This window comes from Bos taurus, chromosome 16 (assembly GCF_002263795.3).
Source record: "Bos taurus isolate L1 Dominette 01449 registration number 42190680 breed Hereford chromosome 16, ARS-UCD2.0, whole genome shotgun sequence".
NCBI lineage: Eukaryota > Metazoa > Chordata > Mammalia > Artiodactyla > Bovidae > Bos > Bos taurus.
In genome coordinates, this window is record NC_037343.1 from 26466437 (window position 1) to 26483868 (window position 17432).

A 17432-nucleotide genomic window follows, 5' to 3' on the forward strand; every position below is an offset into this window, starting at 1 on the left:
TGGAGCACAGAAGTTAAATATCAGTGCTTTTACAGAGACACAAGCAGGGTTTATATATTAACAAAAAAGGAGAACGGGACTGTCTACTATTTTATAAATTCATTTTCCCCTCTTTTCCTCTCTTACCATTAGAAGGTTGTGTGCATGTGTGCTAAGTTGCTTCTGTTGTGCCTGAGTCTTTGTGACCCTGTGGACTGTAGCACACCAGGTTCCTCTGTCCATGGGATTCTCCAGGCAAGAATACTGGAGTGGATTGCCGTGCCCTTCTTCTGGGGATCAAATCCGCATCTCTCATGTCTCCTGCATTGGCAGGTGGGTTCTTTACCAGTAGCACCACTAATAGCTAAACAATCATTTGTCTTTATATACAATTGCTATAAATTATAACCTGGCCAGGACTGCAAGGCAGGTGTCTTGGTTCAGGATCATCCAATAAAATGAAAAATTCAGCTCTTCAGTCACACTGGGCACCTTGCAAGTGCTCAGTAGCCATATGTGACTAGTGGCTACCATATTGGACAGTACAGATACGGAACACATCCATTATTGCAGAAAACTGTTATTGGAAAACTATCTTGACTCTGTTAAAGCAACTGGAATCCCTTTTTAACCTCTGTGGCAGCAAATGGAGCATGTATGATGTAGAGTAACAGCAGTATTTGACAATGAATACCCTTTTTGGTCAACATAATTCTAATTCATTGGAGTATGGTTGCTTGTATTTTGTTTATAATAAGGAAATGACAAAAGATAAAATTCCCTTTCTCCAAAAATCTGAAAGTCTAAAGCCCCATGTTATTATTATTATTTTTTTTAATGTAGCAGGTCAGCAATATCCTTCAACATCTTCTAGAAGCCATAGTTAATGTCTAATAAAAACTACTGCAGATCAATCTGGAGACAAAAGTGCCAGGGTATTGAATTTATAGTTGCCTGCACTTTCTATTTGTGGATCTAAAATACAAATGTTAAAACAAAGTTTTCCTGAAAGGTATAAGTAAGTACAGCTAGCCTAGATTACTCCTAGAGGAGTAATCATTGCTACTACATTACAGCTCTCATTTTTCTTTGCTCAATCCTTCTTCCTTTCCTTCCTGTACAACATGAGGTGGGAAGAGGATGGACTTTAGAAGAGAGGCCCTGTGTTTGAATCCTGGCTCTACCATTGAATAGCTTTGTGCTCTTGGGTAAATATTGCATCTCTCTCAGCCTTCATTTCTGTCTCTATAAAAATGGGAGTAACAGTGCCTGTGTACTTAAATCACTCAGTCGTGTCTGATTCTTTGTGACCCCATGGACTGTAGCCCACCCAGCTCCTCTGTCCATGGAATGCTCCAGGCAAGAATACTGGGGTGGGTTGCCATTTCCTCCAAGGGGTCTTCCCAACCCAGGGATGGAACCTGCGTCTCTTGTGTGTCCTGCATTGCAGGTGGATTCTTTAAAGTTGAGCCGTCAGGGAAGCCCTAAACCAAGCATAGTGCCTAGAACCAGATTATCAGTCTCCTTTCTCTTCTCTTTCTGCTTTTGTTCCTTTCATTTTCTTCCCTTAAGTTTTTGTCATTGTTGTTCTTTGCTTTGTGTACTTATTTTTGTTAATATTGTTTCAGAAATCAGGTTATTATTGAATCTCAATTTAAATAAATACCTGATGTGTTGCTTTTCACTCTCATTTATGAATTGTGTATCTTTTTTACCCCATCAACCTACAGGAAAGGGCAAATGGGAACGATGGTCACTAAGTTGCCTTTTGGAAGAGGAAAGGGGAGTTGTTGAGAATAAATGGGCCTCTCCAACCCCAAGACTCAGAGCCTTTATACCTTATACTAATTGTATAATCTGATTATGCCAGTTAATTTTAGAAGTCTGGTAGAATTTAATCTTGATTTCACTGAAACCAAGGTTTATTTTTACATTCCTCAAAGTAGTCAAAATTAACTTTTTAAAACAGGATAATGTTTGTAAAATTTAAAATGTTCCAAGCTTGCTTGCCAAAGTCATTTTGGCAGTCAAATTGAGTAAAGGCCTATTTTATTAGTAGGACGTCTTTTAGAGACGTCTATATACTATAAATGAACCGATTTTAGAGTGTGCTATGCCTCATGGAATGCATTGCACAGTCTGTAATACATTTCAAAATATGAGCCTTGGTCATCTTTTACTTTAATAATAAATGTCAGGCAACAATACCCTCTTTATTTCTTAAAATTAATTAATATAACATTTTGGAATGAAGCAAATGAATTCTCCAATTGCCCCCTTTCTATAGTGTTCCTACTTGTTTAGCAGATTCTAGAGACTGAAGAAAAAGAGGAATGGTTCAGTTTTTTCTTTTTCATTAAAAAAAGTTTAAAAAGGTAAAATATTTAGCAAACAGCAAAACATAAAAGATATTGTTATGAATCAGTTATATCTCTAATTGCAGGAAAGAACCAACTGTACTACTGAATCTTCTTTCCAAATTTAAGTGGATTGTTAGGTGTAATTTAAGAGACTTTCTAGGGCTTCCCTGGTGGTCCAGTGGGTGGGAGTCCACCTTGCAATGCAGGGGACACTGGTTTGATCCCTGGCCCGGGAAGATACTGCATGCCACAGAGCAGTTAAGTCTATGTGTCACAACTCTGAGCCAGTGCTGTAGAACCCACGATCCTCAACTACTGAGCCCAGGCACTGCAGCTGCTGAAGCTCTCATGCCTAGAGCCCAAGCTCCACCACAAGAGAAGCCACTGCAATGGAAGGCTCACACACACAGTGAAGAGTCGTCCCCATTCACTGAAACTAGAGAAAGCCTGCGTGTGACAAGGAAGACCGACCACAACCAAAAATAAGTAAGGAAATCTTAAAAAGAAAGACGTAGAAAACATCTGAAAAAGGAAAGAACTTAACATTTGTAGGAAAATTTTCATTGCTATACTATGTTGTGGTCTTTTCAGCAAAATTTATTCTACAAAATTGTATCTTAAAAAACAAAAACCAGAGAGCTAGCTGCTTAGCATTTTAGAGTTTGAAATGCAGCCTAGTCTGGGACATATTTGGAACTCAAATTTTTATTGAATGACTTATTACTGTCTCCCCCCTGCCCTCAATTCTCAGAGCATCTTTTTTTTTAATTGTGAAAAGTTGATAAAGCTTAAATTTTTTAAAAACCTCACAAAGCCAGATTGGTCACTGCCATCAAGCCGTTTATTATTTAATAGAGAGATTGGGGCAAAAATAAACCACTGGCTTCCCCAGTGGTTCAGCAGTAAAGAATCCGCCTGCTATGCAGGAGACGCAGAGAGTGGGGTTCGATCCCTGGGTCAGGAAGATCCCCTGGAGGAGGAAGTGGCAACCCACTCCAGTATTTTTGCCTGGAAAATCTCATGCCTGGCAGGCTACAGTCCATAGGGTCTCAAAGAGTCAGACACAACTGACTGACTAAACAGCAACAGCAGCAACAAAAACCACAGTCTCTGAAAACCAGAATCAGAGTTCAGAGGGTTATGTGAGTCCCAAAGAGGAAGGCGGAGTCATAAGACAGCTGAGATAAGCAGCCTTGGGAGATGGAGTCTTTCAAAAATAAGACAGGAGACCAGTTGCCCAAAATGTGGGGAAGGAGGCTGGGAGGAGATGAGAGTGGGAGCAAGTGTGAGGGCAGCCTGGCAAGCAGTGTCCTCTGTCTGGGGAAGAGCCCAGAGGGGGCGGCACATTGTGACCATTGGGCTTATTTCATTTGACCTTTGGATAACAATAGGCTATAGTTTGTCAAAGACTGCTCCCCTGAAACAGTGGATTCTGAATGTTGTGGAGTCAACATAAAGGACTTGGGAAGTATCTGAGTACTTTATGTGCAGTGATGTCTATAATTCGATACCTTTGATGCACTGGTATTTCCTTAGGCTCGCTTGTTGAACTATTTCTTTAGTACTGATTTTGGGTACCAGCTACCAAGATGCCTAGCATTTAGCAAAGACTTGGAAATTGTTGAGTGAAACGAATAAATAATTGAACACCAAGCAAGTCCTTCTTATGCGGAGCTTGATTTTATGATGTTTAACTTTGATAATGAAAATCAGACACATTGATCTCCTGGAATAAGGTATTTCCCACACAGTGGCAAAGGTTTAAAACGTTTTGTTCCCTTAAAGACCCTATTTTATCAATTGTCAAGTCTCTTTGGGGGGATATCACCTCTGGTCCTTTAAATCCCCGCTCAGTGCATTGGTTTCTAACTTAAAAAAAAAAGATTACAGCCTCATTCATGAAGAAGTAAGAAAGGAAAGGTAGAACAAGATGGTGGAGGAGTAGGTGGACGTGGAGTACATCTCTCTCCACGGACACATCAGGAAAGCACCTTCAGACACAGAAATGCATGCAGAGCACCAGCTGAGAGCAGACAGGAGAACCTGACCAGTGGAAAGAGTATATAGCACCACACAAAGCTTGGTAGACAAAGGAACTAGGGGGGAAAACAGGAGTGTTAGTAGGACTTGACCTGTCCTCGGCTGGTGGGGGACTGAGGCAGGGGTCCTATCCCCACATCAGGGCAATTGTCTGAGTCAGAGATGAAACATTTAAGGCTGACAGTGAAACAGCTGATCTGTGGCAGCCTAAATGGAATGAGAATCAGACAGTCCTTGCCGCAGCCAAACATACCCAGGACAGGGATGCAGGTCCCCTGGAAGGTGCAGCAACTGGGAGCTGGAGTTTAGGGATTGTGGAGCAATCCCAGGGCGAGGGCTGCTGCTGACTGCAGAGAGACAGATCGAGAGGATGTGAGGGAGGAGATTGTGGTGGGAAATGCCTGTGGAGGAAAGCCAGGCAGCCATGGAAGCAAGGCAATACTGCTGAGTCACATGTAGGGGGTAGAGTCATCACCATAGCCTCTCTTTCCCCACATCTGAAGCTCAACAAGATAGGCTGGCCCATCGAAGGCCTGACTCACTGAACTACAGAGCAGGACCCTACCCAGGGGACCCCTTTAAGTGCCTGATGCACCACAGATCTACAGAGAAGGACCCCAGCCAGGGGGATCCCTCTATGTGCCTGAGTTGCCAAACAATGGAGAAGGACCCTAAGAATCCCTAAGTGCCTGAATAGTCAGAGCTACTGAGAAAGACTAGCCAAAGAGGCCTTCTGTTTGCCGCTACAAGAGGCTAGAAAAAAGACTCTGATAGGGTCATAACTCCTGGGGCAGAGGAAGTCCATGTCCCTGCACACTTGGCGCTGCAAGGATCCCCACAAGCCAAGCAGCTGCACCACCTTCACACTCAACTCTCACTGGGGCAGAGCTGCCGCAGGCAAAAAAAATCTTGCCTCTCTGCATGCAGGATCACTTCAGTCGTGTCCAACTCTGCAACCCTATAGACTGTGGCCTGCCTGGCTTCTCTGTCAGGGAAGGGGGTTCTCCAGCCAAGCATACTGGAGTGTATTGGCCAGTACTGGTCACCATACCCTTCTAGAGCACTGTATTTCCTGCTGCCCCAGCCACCAACCCCCTGAGTACCTGGTGCTGCCAGAACCCCTGGGACCCAAGCAGCTGCACCGCCTCCACACCTGGCCCTCACAGGGGCAAACCCAAGTCCTCCAGGGCAGCCTCAGGAGTAAACCCCAGTGGACGACCCACATGCAGAGGTGGAAATAAAACCACAGTTGAAACCCAGGGGGAGCGTGGCTAAGGAAGAAGACCCAAAACCCTCCCACCAGCTGTACGAGCTACAGGTTAAATCCACACAATCAACTAGGCAGACTCTATGGAATATATAAAAGGCCATTGAGTGCTCCCACAAAAGAAAACGCACTAGTTCTGATAGCTGTGGACATTGGAGGCAAGAACACACAGGAGTGGGACCAGATTAGAATCTGAGCGGCCCCCACAGCAGGTCCGGAGATCAGCACGGTGTTGGAGGGCATCCTAGGGAGGAGAGGTGGCCTGTAACTCCCAGCAAGGGAAGGGGCTCTTGACAGCAGTGACTCAAGAAAAACATTTATTATTCTTATGTTTTGACTTGTTCTGTAGATTCTTTTGGATTTTTTTTTCTGTTTTTCCTTTTTTTTAACCTCTCTGTTGTAGTTGTCGATGTTATTGGCACTATAAAATCTAATTAAGCTTTTGAGTCTTGTTTTTTTCTTTCTTTTTTTTCTCAGCCACATTTTTTAGTGCTGTTATAAACCTCTGCTTCTACATTGGGCTTGTCAGTTCTGTGGAGTTTTCCTTTTTTTTCTTCTTTTCTCTTTTTTTAATTTTAATTTTTTAAACCTATTATTTTTTTTTTCTGCATTTATTCCTTTGTTTGCTTTTCCTACTGTTCTTTTCCCCTTGCAGTTAATCTTTAATGTATATAGATCTTCTTCATCTACTTCTATTTAAGACACTAATGAAAGAAATCAAAGATGACATAAACAGATGGAGAGATATTCCATGTTCCTGGGTAGGAAGAATCAATATTGTAAAAATGACTATACTACCAAATGCAATCTGCAGATTTAATGCAATCCCTATCAAATTACCAATGGCATTTTTCACAGAACTAGAACAAAAATTTTCACAATTCATATGGTAACACAAAAGACCCCAAATAGCCAAAGCAGTCTTGAGAAAGAAGAAGAGAGCTGGAGGAATCAACCTTCCTGACTTCAGATTATACTACAAAGCTACAGTCATCAAGACAGTATGGTACTGGCACAAAAACAGAAGTATAGACCAATGGAACAAGATAGAAAGCCAGAAATAAACCCATGCTCCCAAGGGTACCTTATTTTTGACAAAGGAGGCAAGAATATACAAGGGGGCAAAGGCAGCCTCTTCACTAAGTGGTGCTGGGAAAACTGGACAGTCACATGTGAAAGAATGAAATTAGAACCCTTCCTAACACCATACTCAAAGATAAACTCAAAAGGATTAAAGACCTAAATGTAAGACCAGAAACCATAAAACTCTTAAAGGAAAACAGGCAGAACGCTCAATGACATAAATCAAAGCAAGATCCTCTATGACCCACCTCCTAGAGTAATAGAAATGAAAAGAAAAGTAAACAAGTGGGACCTGATTAAACTTAAAAGCTTTTGCACAGCAAAGGAAACTATAAGCAAGGTGAAAAGACAGCCTTCAGAATGGGAGAAAATAGTAGCAAATGAAACAACTAACAAAGGATTAATTTCCAAAATATATAAGCAGCTCATACAACTCAATATTAGAAAAACAAACAACCCAATCAAAAAGTGGGGGAAAGCCCTAAACAGGCATTTCTCCAAAGAAGACATACAGATGGCTAGCAAACACATGAAAAGATGCTCAACCTTTCTCATCATTGTGTGAGTGTGAGTGTGAAGTCGCTCAGTCGTGTCTGACTCTTTGCGACCCTGTGGACTGTAGCCCGCCAGGCTCCTCTGTCCATGGGATTCTCCATACAAGAATACTGGAGTGGGTTGCCATTTCCTTCTCCAAGGGATCTTCCCAATCCAGGGATCGAACCCGGGTCTCCTGCATTGCAGGCAGACGCTTTATCCTCTGAGCCACCAAGGAAGTTCTCATCATTAGAGAAATGCAAATCAAAACTACAGTGAGCTATCACCTCACACCAGTCAGAATGGCCATCATCAAAAAGTCTACAAACAATAAATGCTGGAGAGGGTGTGGAGAAAGGGAGTGCTCTTGCACTGTTGGTGGGAATGTAAATTGATACAGCCACTATGGAAGATGGTATGGAGATTCCTTAAAAACTAGGAATAAAACCACCATATGACCCAGCAATCCCACTCCTAGGGATATACCCTGAGGAAACCAAAATTGAAAGAGACACATGTATCCTACTGTTCCTTGCATCACTATTTACAATAGCTAGAACATGGAAGCAACCAAGATGTCCATTGACTGATGAATGGATAAAGAAGTTGTGGTACATATACACGATGGAATATTACTCAGCCTGAAAAAGGAGTCCCTTTGAGTCAGTTCTAATGAGGTGGATGAACCTAAAACCTATTACACTGAGTGAAGTAAGTCAGAAAGAGAAAGATAAATATCGTATTCTAACAGATATATGGAATCTAGAAAAATGCTACTGAAGAATTTATTTACAGGGCAACAATGGAGAAACAGACATAGAGAATAGACTTATAGACATGGGGAGAGGGGAGGAGAAGGTCAGATGTATGGAAAGAGTAACATGGAAACTTACATTACCGTATGTGAAATAGATGGTTTAGTCACTAAGTTGTCTCCAACTCTTGCTATCCCGTGGACTGTAGCCTACCAGGCTTCTCTGTCCATGGGATTCTCCAGGCAAGAATACTAGAGTGGGTAGCCATTTCCTTCTCCAGAGGATCTTCCCAACCCAGGAATCGAACCTGAGTCTCCTGCATTGCAGGCATATTCTTTACTGACTGAGCTATGAGGAAAGACCCTAAATAGATAGCCAGCGGGAATTTGCTATATGGCTAAGGAAACTCAAACAGGGGCTCTGTATCAATCTAGAGGGGTGGGAGGGGGAGAGAGGTGGGAGGGAAGTTCAAAAAGGAAGGGATATATGTACACTTGTGGCTGGTTCATGTTGAGGTTCAACAGAAAACAACAAAATTCTGTAAAGCAATTATCCCTTCAATAAAAAAATAAATTAATTTTTTAAAAAAGAAAGGAAAGGTAGAGACCCAGTTCACTCCCACAGTGGCTCCTAAGCCTCTTTCATAAATGATTCTAGAGCCCTTTTGAGAAAGACAGGGCGGGGCCGGGAGACTCTGTGCCCAGGGAGAGTCAGCATCAGCCCAGAATAACCTTTCTGTTTGCTCAGCTCTAGCCACCTTCAGGATATTTGCAAATCTAGTAAAAGTGAGTTTATAAGCAATCAGCAGATCATAGAACTGATGGATGAAAAATAAATTCCTAAATAATAGTTTGGACTTTTTTTGGTCCATATGTATTTTATGACTTAGAATAAAATGAGAGGATACAGGGCCAGATTTGATGCCTTAATCTCTGTGAATTTGCTAAGTTGTTGGTTTAGTTAAATCAGTTTATTTTCTCCATTTGAATGGTACAGGGCTCTGATGGTTATCAAATAGCTTGAGATTCAAGCATGATGCTTTCTACAGGAATGTGAGCAATTTACTGTTTCTAAACACTATTTTGTGTGTCTACTGAGAAGCAAGGATGGACAGTTAACACATTCATTCCTTCAGACCCTCGTTCTGTGCCTGTGGTCACTTGAATCTGCCCACCTCCCTCTGCCTGAAACACTGCTTTCATTATGTCACCGCTCTGCTCAGAAATCTTCCATGGTTTCCCCAAACTCCTTGGCCTGACATTGAAAGTCCCTTTAAAGGGATGGAGTGTGTTTTGTGGGGGAAGGAAGGGTAGCTCAGGGAGGAGGAATCTTCTAGCCCTGGTCAGGAAGAAGGTGACAAATCTCAGTGAATGAGATTACTGTATCAGATTTTTCCCCCTGCACTTTAGAAGCTTAAACAGAAATCTGATCAATGATTGCATCTCCATTTCTATTTATATTAATATGTAGCTGAGAACTAGACTCAGATAATTTTTTTGGTCCTGGTCAACACTAAATATTCTGGGTCTTTGTTTTTAGCTCTCTGTCATTGGCCACTCTTATTGGCTACCAGAAACTGAAACTACTTCATTGTAAAGCAGTCCCCAGGAGAGATTTATTTAAATGTATTATTTGATTGTTAAAAGGTCTCCCTCTAATGCAGAATTAAACCCTACCTTGAGCTCCAAATTGTATTAATTTTTTTTTAACCTCCTTACCCGTGACCTCCATTTCCCAAAGCTCAGAATTCTGAGTAAGCAGCATTAGTATCTGGTGAGTATTTTGGCTTGAGGATTTTAAACTTCATTCCAGCATTCCAACCTCTTAAGTTAGTTAAATTTAATAAGATTTTTCTGGCTTTCTTATGAGCTTTTCTTGGATCTGCTATTAGTGATTATTATTCACATCTTATTAAGAAAAGTATATACTATAGTCTCATTTAGCATGTTTTGTTTCGGGGCTTATAGCAAGTCTGGCATGGAAAGGCTTGAGTTTAAGGGCAAGTGCTTTATAATTTAGTATAACTTTAAAATGTAACACATGGAGCTGTTCAGTTTATAACTCCAGCTAAACTATGCAAATTTAAGTTCATGGGCTGAGGAAGAATGTTTCTTTTAAGCAAAGATACTTTTCAACCCTTAAAAAATATTTTTAATTAACCAGTTGTCTTTTTCAGAATGCTCATTGTTTTAAACTATTTCTTTTAAAATCATTCTTAGATTCCTCTTGGGGTGTGCATTGCATAGGACCAGAACCATGTGAAATACTGGCCTCCAGTACTACAGGGACAGATGTATTTGAAAGTGGCAAGGGCGAAATGTGTCTGAAAATGAATTTCCCATGCTCTGCTTCCCTCTTCTTTGAATGAACGGCAGAATAGCTGCCCTTTGACGACTGATCTGCCAGGCCTAGAACTCCAACTTTTTAAGAAGAAATAATTATTTAATTATATAAGAGGAAATTACCCCCCTCCCTGTTCTCACCCAGATCCGTATAACACAGTTCTTTTCTTATTTATTGCAATAACTGGGGAAAAAACAACATCATTTCTTTCTTGCTTATTAGGGCCAGGCTCTACTAATAAGAGAAAAATTTCTTTTTAACTTAAATTGGAACTCAAGCTGTTACATGAAAGTCTGATTTGTTCCAGCTTTATAGGGTTTTGAGTCTGAGTGGGACAGACAGGGAATATTGTACATTATGTACAAAGCATATTTTTCTTATGGAACATCACACAGAAATGCCTTTGTGGGCTGCCAGTCTCAATCACTAATTGAAGTGACGTCTAGTAGATCCAGTGAGTGGGCAGTTTCGCCTGTCAGTTTTCCCATTGACTAACTTCCTTAAATATCAGATAGTTGTCTTTGCCAGCAAGTTTAGTAAAGTTAGCATGTGGATTTATAAATATGTGGAAATGCACATTTTTATCATTGTTCACAGCAATCTTTTATCACATCTCTGAGGTATTCCTAATGTCTCTAGGGAGAAAACTGAAAATTATTTAACAGCTAAATTGGAGGTGAGTTTTTCTTAGCTAATCAATAGCCGCTGATGGCTTAAGCAATAGAAGGAGGTGAAAGATGGCAAAGGAAATTCAGCTGTAGGATTGCCTATAATCCATGGACATTTCTTCTGCCTTTGGCTGGCATGTTCCTGTCAGTTATCAAAAGAACATACATTTTTATATTCAAAGTGTAGACATTTATTATTGAAGGTAAGAATGGTCATAGTCAGGGGTCTAGATATATCTTGAGAGAGATTCTACATGGGTGTAAGTCTGATTTTAGTATCGCATAGTGCAGAAATTAATTTTTTTTTCATTATTTAAAATAACTAATCTCAGGTGTTCTGTTTAAAAACCGTGATTTAAAAGAAAAACGATTCATCACTGAATAAAGTCTGTAAAATTTATAGAGTACACCTAAGCCGAACATGATACGTGTTTCATCACAGTTTCAAAATGGAAAGAGACGAAGAACATTTTGAAGAGGTGTATCTCCTTTTCTCACCTACAGATGTAGGCTTTGCATGGAAATATAATTACCTGTAAATTGTTTCTATATTACTGGAGTACTTGACTATGACTGGTCCTGTAAGCAATTAAGAATATTTAGTTCTCTATCAACATTGCAATTTAGACTACATTTAATTCTTATTCTGCTATCACATGAGTGTCTCTTTTGTGTAATTTTATAAAACAATCTTTCAAAGAATTTTTAATAGTAAGTTTTATTATTATTACACATATTCTAAAAGATTCCAAAATAATAATAGTCTCTGAATGTAAAGAATTTTTTTAAAATTGTGAATTGGAACTGATCTGGTCATGTGTTGTACCTGTATTTGGCGAAGAAACATGGACATTAATAGTATAAAGTCTCAATTAAATTTACAGTAACAGTATTAATGATTTTACTGAACCCTTAACTATACACCAGACGCGGTGCTATATTTTACACATACTCTCTGATTTAATCCTGAAAACGACCCAAGGAATTCAGAGCTATTATTGTCATTTCCATTTTATAGATGAAGAAACTATGGTTAGAAAAAATTAAATAGTGTTTAAAAGATCAGTTCAATAGTTAGTGATAAGCAGTAGAACCTGGAATTGAGTCCTGGTCTGTCTGATTGGGAAGCCTGTCTTCTTAGTCACATCTATGTGCTGCTCAAATGTAAGAGAGAATTTTGTTTTTGTTTTTACTGATTTTTTTTAGCAGTATTTCAAGAAACAGTTACTGAGTGCTAGCTACATAGTTGGATGGCATCACCGACTCAATGGACATGAGTGTGGGCAAGCTCCGGGAATTGGTGATGGGCAGGGAAGCTTGGCCTGCTGCAGTCCATGGGGTTGCAAACAGTCAGACATGACTGAGTGACTGAACTGAACTGAACTGAGCTATATAGTAAGCACTGTGCAGATTCATCCTTGAAACCACAGAGCTAAGACGGCACAGATCATAGATCATAGTCATGAGAAGCACAGATGACTTGCCCCGGGCTTTCCAAGTCCTTTTTAGATCACAGAAAGGACGTATTCACAGCAGTACCTTGTGCAGACCCCAAGGAAGAATCCCGAGTGATTTCTCCCATCTGTTTGTTACAGGTCCACTCATAGGGGGACACCCAGATGGTGCAGTGGTAAAGGAATCTGCCTGCCAATGAGGGAGATACAGGAGATGTGTGTTTGATCCCTGGGTCAGGAATATTCCCTGGAGGAAGAAATGGCAACCCACTCCAGTATTCTTGACTGGAAAATTCCCTGGACAGAGAAGCCTGGTGGGCTACAGTCCATGGGATCGCAAAGAGTCAGACACGACTGAGCGATTGAGCATATGCTCACAGGGGGACACACAGCAGGTACTTGGACAGGCTAGTAGTAAGAAATAGATTTTCCACATTTTAGGTATAACATTTTCTTTGTGCCTAAATCATATTTTCTAGTCTAAATGTCACACTCCATGCTATCATCCTCAGGATTTTGGATGCCTTTGCTCTGGCTCCCAGACTGCCAAACAATGCTCGCTATAACAAGATGGAAACTGTAGACCTTCCTTATTATGATTTCATGTAGTCTGGTATAACTCGGTCCTTACTGCTAACTCCTAAATATACTTTCTCCAGCAGCATTTTCCATGTGCTCTTCTATCTGTCATTTACTCAAACCATAGTTGACTCTCTCCACCCCTGATCCGTAGGCAGCATTACCGACCACTATATTATGAAAAGAGTGGAAACTTCTGTGGAGTGCACCTTTAAGATTAAAAGGGGGAACCTTGTAGTCAATTGCCTGGGTCTGAATCCTGCCTCTAACACTTACTGTGTGAGCTTGGGCAACTTATTTAACCTTTCTGTGCTTCACTTCCTCATCTATAAACTCTACTGCCTAGGATTGTTTTAAGAATTAAAAAATCTTTCAATATATGTCAGGGCTTCCCTGGCGGCTCAGACAGTAAAGAATCTGCATGCAACGCAGGAGACCTGGATTCAATCCCTGGGTTGGAAAGATCCCCTGGAGAAGGGAACTGCTACCCACTCCAGTATTCTGGCCTGGAGAACTCCATGGACAGAGGAATCTGGCACACTACAGTCCATGGGGCCACAGAGAGTCGGACACAGCTGAGCCACTTCCACTTCAATATATGTCAAGTGTTCAGGACAGTGTTTGGCACGTAGCAAGGTTCTATAAATGTTGACTATTGGTTTGTTTTAAATATTAGTATATTTAATGCTTTTAGTTTCTTTACCTCTTTCCTTTTTAATGCTTTGCAGTCTAATTTATGCCATCACTCCTTTCCTGGCGGTCCTGGGGTCAGTGACCTCTTTTGACAAATTCATTTCTTCTCCTCCTTCCTTCAGTGGCATGTGATTCCCATTTACCATCGCTTCTTCAGCTGTCCTCTTTTTTGCACTCTATCACTGTATGCTTTTCCTTCTTATCTAATGTGCTGTGACCATCCTGACCTCTCTCACTGTTGATGGAGACTCCTTTTCCACTCTTTAACATGACTGTCATTTCCATAATATCTTGCTCACTGTTTGTTTTTTTTTTTCATCCACTCTCAGCTGTTAAAGATTTCAGATCCCCATTTCCTGTCTGAGTTCTCACTGTAATGGATATTCCCATAGTTCACAGTAGCATGTAGGACATCTTTATTTAAATATCCTGCCAAAGTGTCAGAGGATGAGTACTGTATACTCCTTCAGTTGAAGCACTTGCACCCTAAGTAAGCATAGCCATTTACTGTAGATATTGTTGGGGAGAAGGCAGTGGCACCCCACTCCAGTACTCTTGCCTGGAAAATCCCATGGACAGAGGAGCCTGGTAGGCTGCAGTCCATGGGGTCGCTAAGAGTCGGACACGACTGAAGTGACTTAGCAGCAGCAGCAGATATTGTTGACTCAGGAAAGATCTTGAACTTTGGAAGAAGCAGAGCAATAGGGGTTTTAGGACTAGTTTGCTGTAGATCAGTGAAATTCTGTTGCTCATCAAAGGCCATTTATAGGTAATCTAAGGTCTGTACCTTATAAGTCATTGGGACAGATATTTCTAAAACTTTCAAAAAGAAGTTGACTTATGACTCATCCAGGAGTTACCCATTTAAAATGTTATTGGAACTTCCTTTTTATATGTTTCCCCAAACTTGAGCTAACCTGAATCTTAGCTATCTAAGGTTCAACTTAAACTTTTGTCTTTGGCTATCTTGAAAAGGGATACTTTAGGCAAAACTTATCTGTGGTCATACAAGCCTGCATGTTGGCTATTTCTGGTTGTGATTATTGATTGGAAGGGGCACATGCAAGCCTTTTGGGTTTCTGGGAAATGTTCTATGTCTTGATCTGAGTGGTGGTTCCATGGATGTAAAATCCATCATATTGAACACTTAAACTTTGTGTCTCGTATCAAAGAGTTGGTAAAATAGGAAGGGTTTAAAAGAATGACATAAGGGATTTAGGAATCTCTCCTCTTTAATTCTAAAATATCCTTTCACATTCTTGGCCAGTCCATATATACACTTGGAAGCAGAGATAACATTCTCTTAAATTTTATATTCCCGATTATGCATTGGGAGAGAGGTTGGAGGTTAGGAGGAAGGCTTAATAACAGCTACCATACTCACCTCCTCCCAGCAGAGTTTCTTAATAAACCAAGCTCCACTCTGAGCTGCCACCTTGCTGTTTAAATATGTATGTTTTTTCCTCTTGATTTGAAGATAGTAAAGTAAAGCTGCATTTTTGAACTTTTACATACTTTTATTTTATTTTTAAATTTTATTTTATATTGGAGTATTAACCATGTTATGTTAGTTTCAGGTATACAGCAAAGTGATTCAATTATACTTATACACGTATCTATTCTTTCTAAAATTCTTTTCCTGTGTAGGTTATTACAGAGTATTGAGCAGAGTTCCCTGTACTATACACTAGGTCCTTGTTGGTTATCTATTTTGAATCTATGAGCTACATTTTTATTTCAGAATCTGAAAAATGGAGTCTTTTGTGACATGCTCACATTCTTGCACACACCTTGCCTTATTTGCTTCCCCACTTGCATCTTCTGTCAGCCTTCCATCTTCCTATTTTGGTATTTGAAAGTAGAAATTGCATTTTTACTTTTTACTGCTCAAAAGTGCTTAGCAGACTGGAATTTCTCGGGTGGAGAAAAGATAACAAAATGAATGATTTAATAATGCTGAGAAAATCAAGGGCTGTCCTTGGACAGTCTTCCTTAGGGAAGGTAATAAAGCATCTTTCCCAGCCTTCTGCCAAACATTTCATGATAGAGGTAAGCCAAGATTATAAAAAGATTTGTTTTCCATGTGGAAGAGACAGATTTAGGGCCAGGAAGAAGGAAAAGAAAGGGTGTTTTTAACATTTATGACAAGAGAGAGCCCTTGGATTCTACATACGTAAGCCTTTTCCTCCAAAATACTTCAACCTATGACATAAGTCAGGTTCTGGGAAAACTTACTGTGCTCAGTTGACTTAAAATTGAATGTGAGTTTACTTTGCAAGAAATACCTGTGCACAAGGAAAGCATAGGGGAAACTTGCTGTAATACTGCCCTTGAGGTTCATGCAGTTGTCTTGTTATGAAGTTTTTCCAAATGAGCTGTAATTTCCTTTAGAATCTTTGTTCTAGACTATCATTTAGCATGTGTATGTCATCGAAGGGTTAAGTTTCCTATATTTGGTTGGGGACCCATTTAAAAATCTCTTTCAATCTTTCACTAACTGAAATTGTTTTCAAATTACCAACGCAAGAATAATACTATGAATCTATTAATTCTTCAAAGGAAATTAGGATTTCCTAAATATATTCCATCCTGGGACTTCGGCTGTCTTGAAGCCAGAGTAACTAAAACATTGTGATTCTATGGAAATAATTGGACCAAATAGACCCTAGTACGTGTAAAACTTTAAAACTCCTTAGAAACTCAATGGGCTCCTGGCTTCCACCTAACCCCTATTCTCAAACAGGGCCAGACCCAAATTCTTATCATCTGATCATAGGCAACCCTCTTTCAGGAAATGAAAGAGCTCTGTATTTGTGTTTCTCTCTCAGCCCAGTTTCTCCGCATCTAGCTAACAAAATGGGTGCCAACTAACCAGGAGATTTCCATTACCACTATGATAGTCCTGGAAGGCTGAGCCAAGCTCCACATGTGTCCCCACTGATAAGTAACCCAAGAGAACAACCGTTACTAGATGGCGCCAGACCGTGTGCTGGGGTGGATTTGGGCGCTCCAGCCAGACCGTGGACATCTGTCTCCCAGCTGAACAGGTGTACCATGCTCAGCTTATTATTCTCAGTTTCAAATGCCATATACTTTATAAAAATGAATTTTTGGACTCTACTTTTCCCCTTGAAGTGAGACCCTGTAGAAAATGATAATTGAAGCATCACAAAATAATAGGCCTGGCCTAGATTATCAGTAAGTAGAATTGGAAAAAACTGACATCTGGATTAAGCATAATTCTTTAATTATAAAAGTAGTCACCCAAATTACAAAGGAAAACACAGCCATTGAAATTTTTAGAACGCATGTCAAAAATCGTGTTAAAAAATGTATCACAAACTAGGAAAATTTTGATGTTTCAGAGCTTTTATACTCTTTCATAAATAAGTAGGAAAGATATATATTAATATAAGCAAAAGAGACATAAAATAATATGTTAATGTGATTACAGCTATATGCATATGTTAAATGAATTTGGGGAATGAAACATTATACAGCTACTAAACTCATGTTTTTCCTGTTTTTAGAAGGTTTTAATTATTGATACATGGGAAAGACTCATAATCAAAAGTGGTAACACTTCATGCATCTAGTATGATCCTAAATGTGTGCATAGTTAAGGTGTATATTTAGGCACAAAGGAAAAAATACTGAAAGGAAATAGATCAAAAAGA

General features: G+C 40.1%; 1 protein-coding gene across 10 annotated transcripts in view; it reads left to right on the forward strand.

The window, feature by feature from the left end:
• Positions 1-17432, forward strand: part of DISP1 (dispatched RND transporter family member 1) — a 221790-nt gene that overhangs the window by 169925 nt on the left and 34433 nt on the right. Inside the window, exon 2 of one of the 10 annotated variants that reach the window (XM_059875440.1) lies at positions 133-312. In XM_059875440.1, the coding sequence (XP_059731423.1) occupies positions 221-312 (92 nt within the window). In that variant the 5' untranslated portion in view covers positions 133-220. 10 annotated transcript variants of the gene reach the window in all.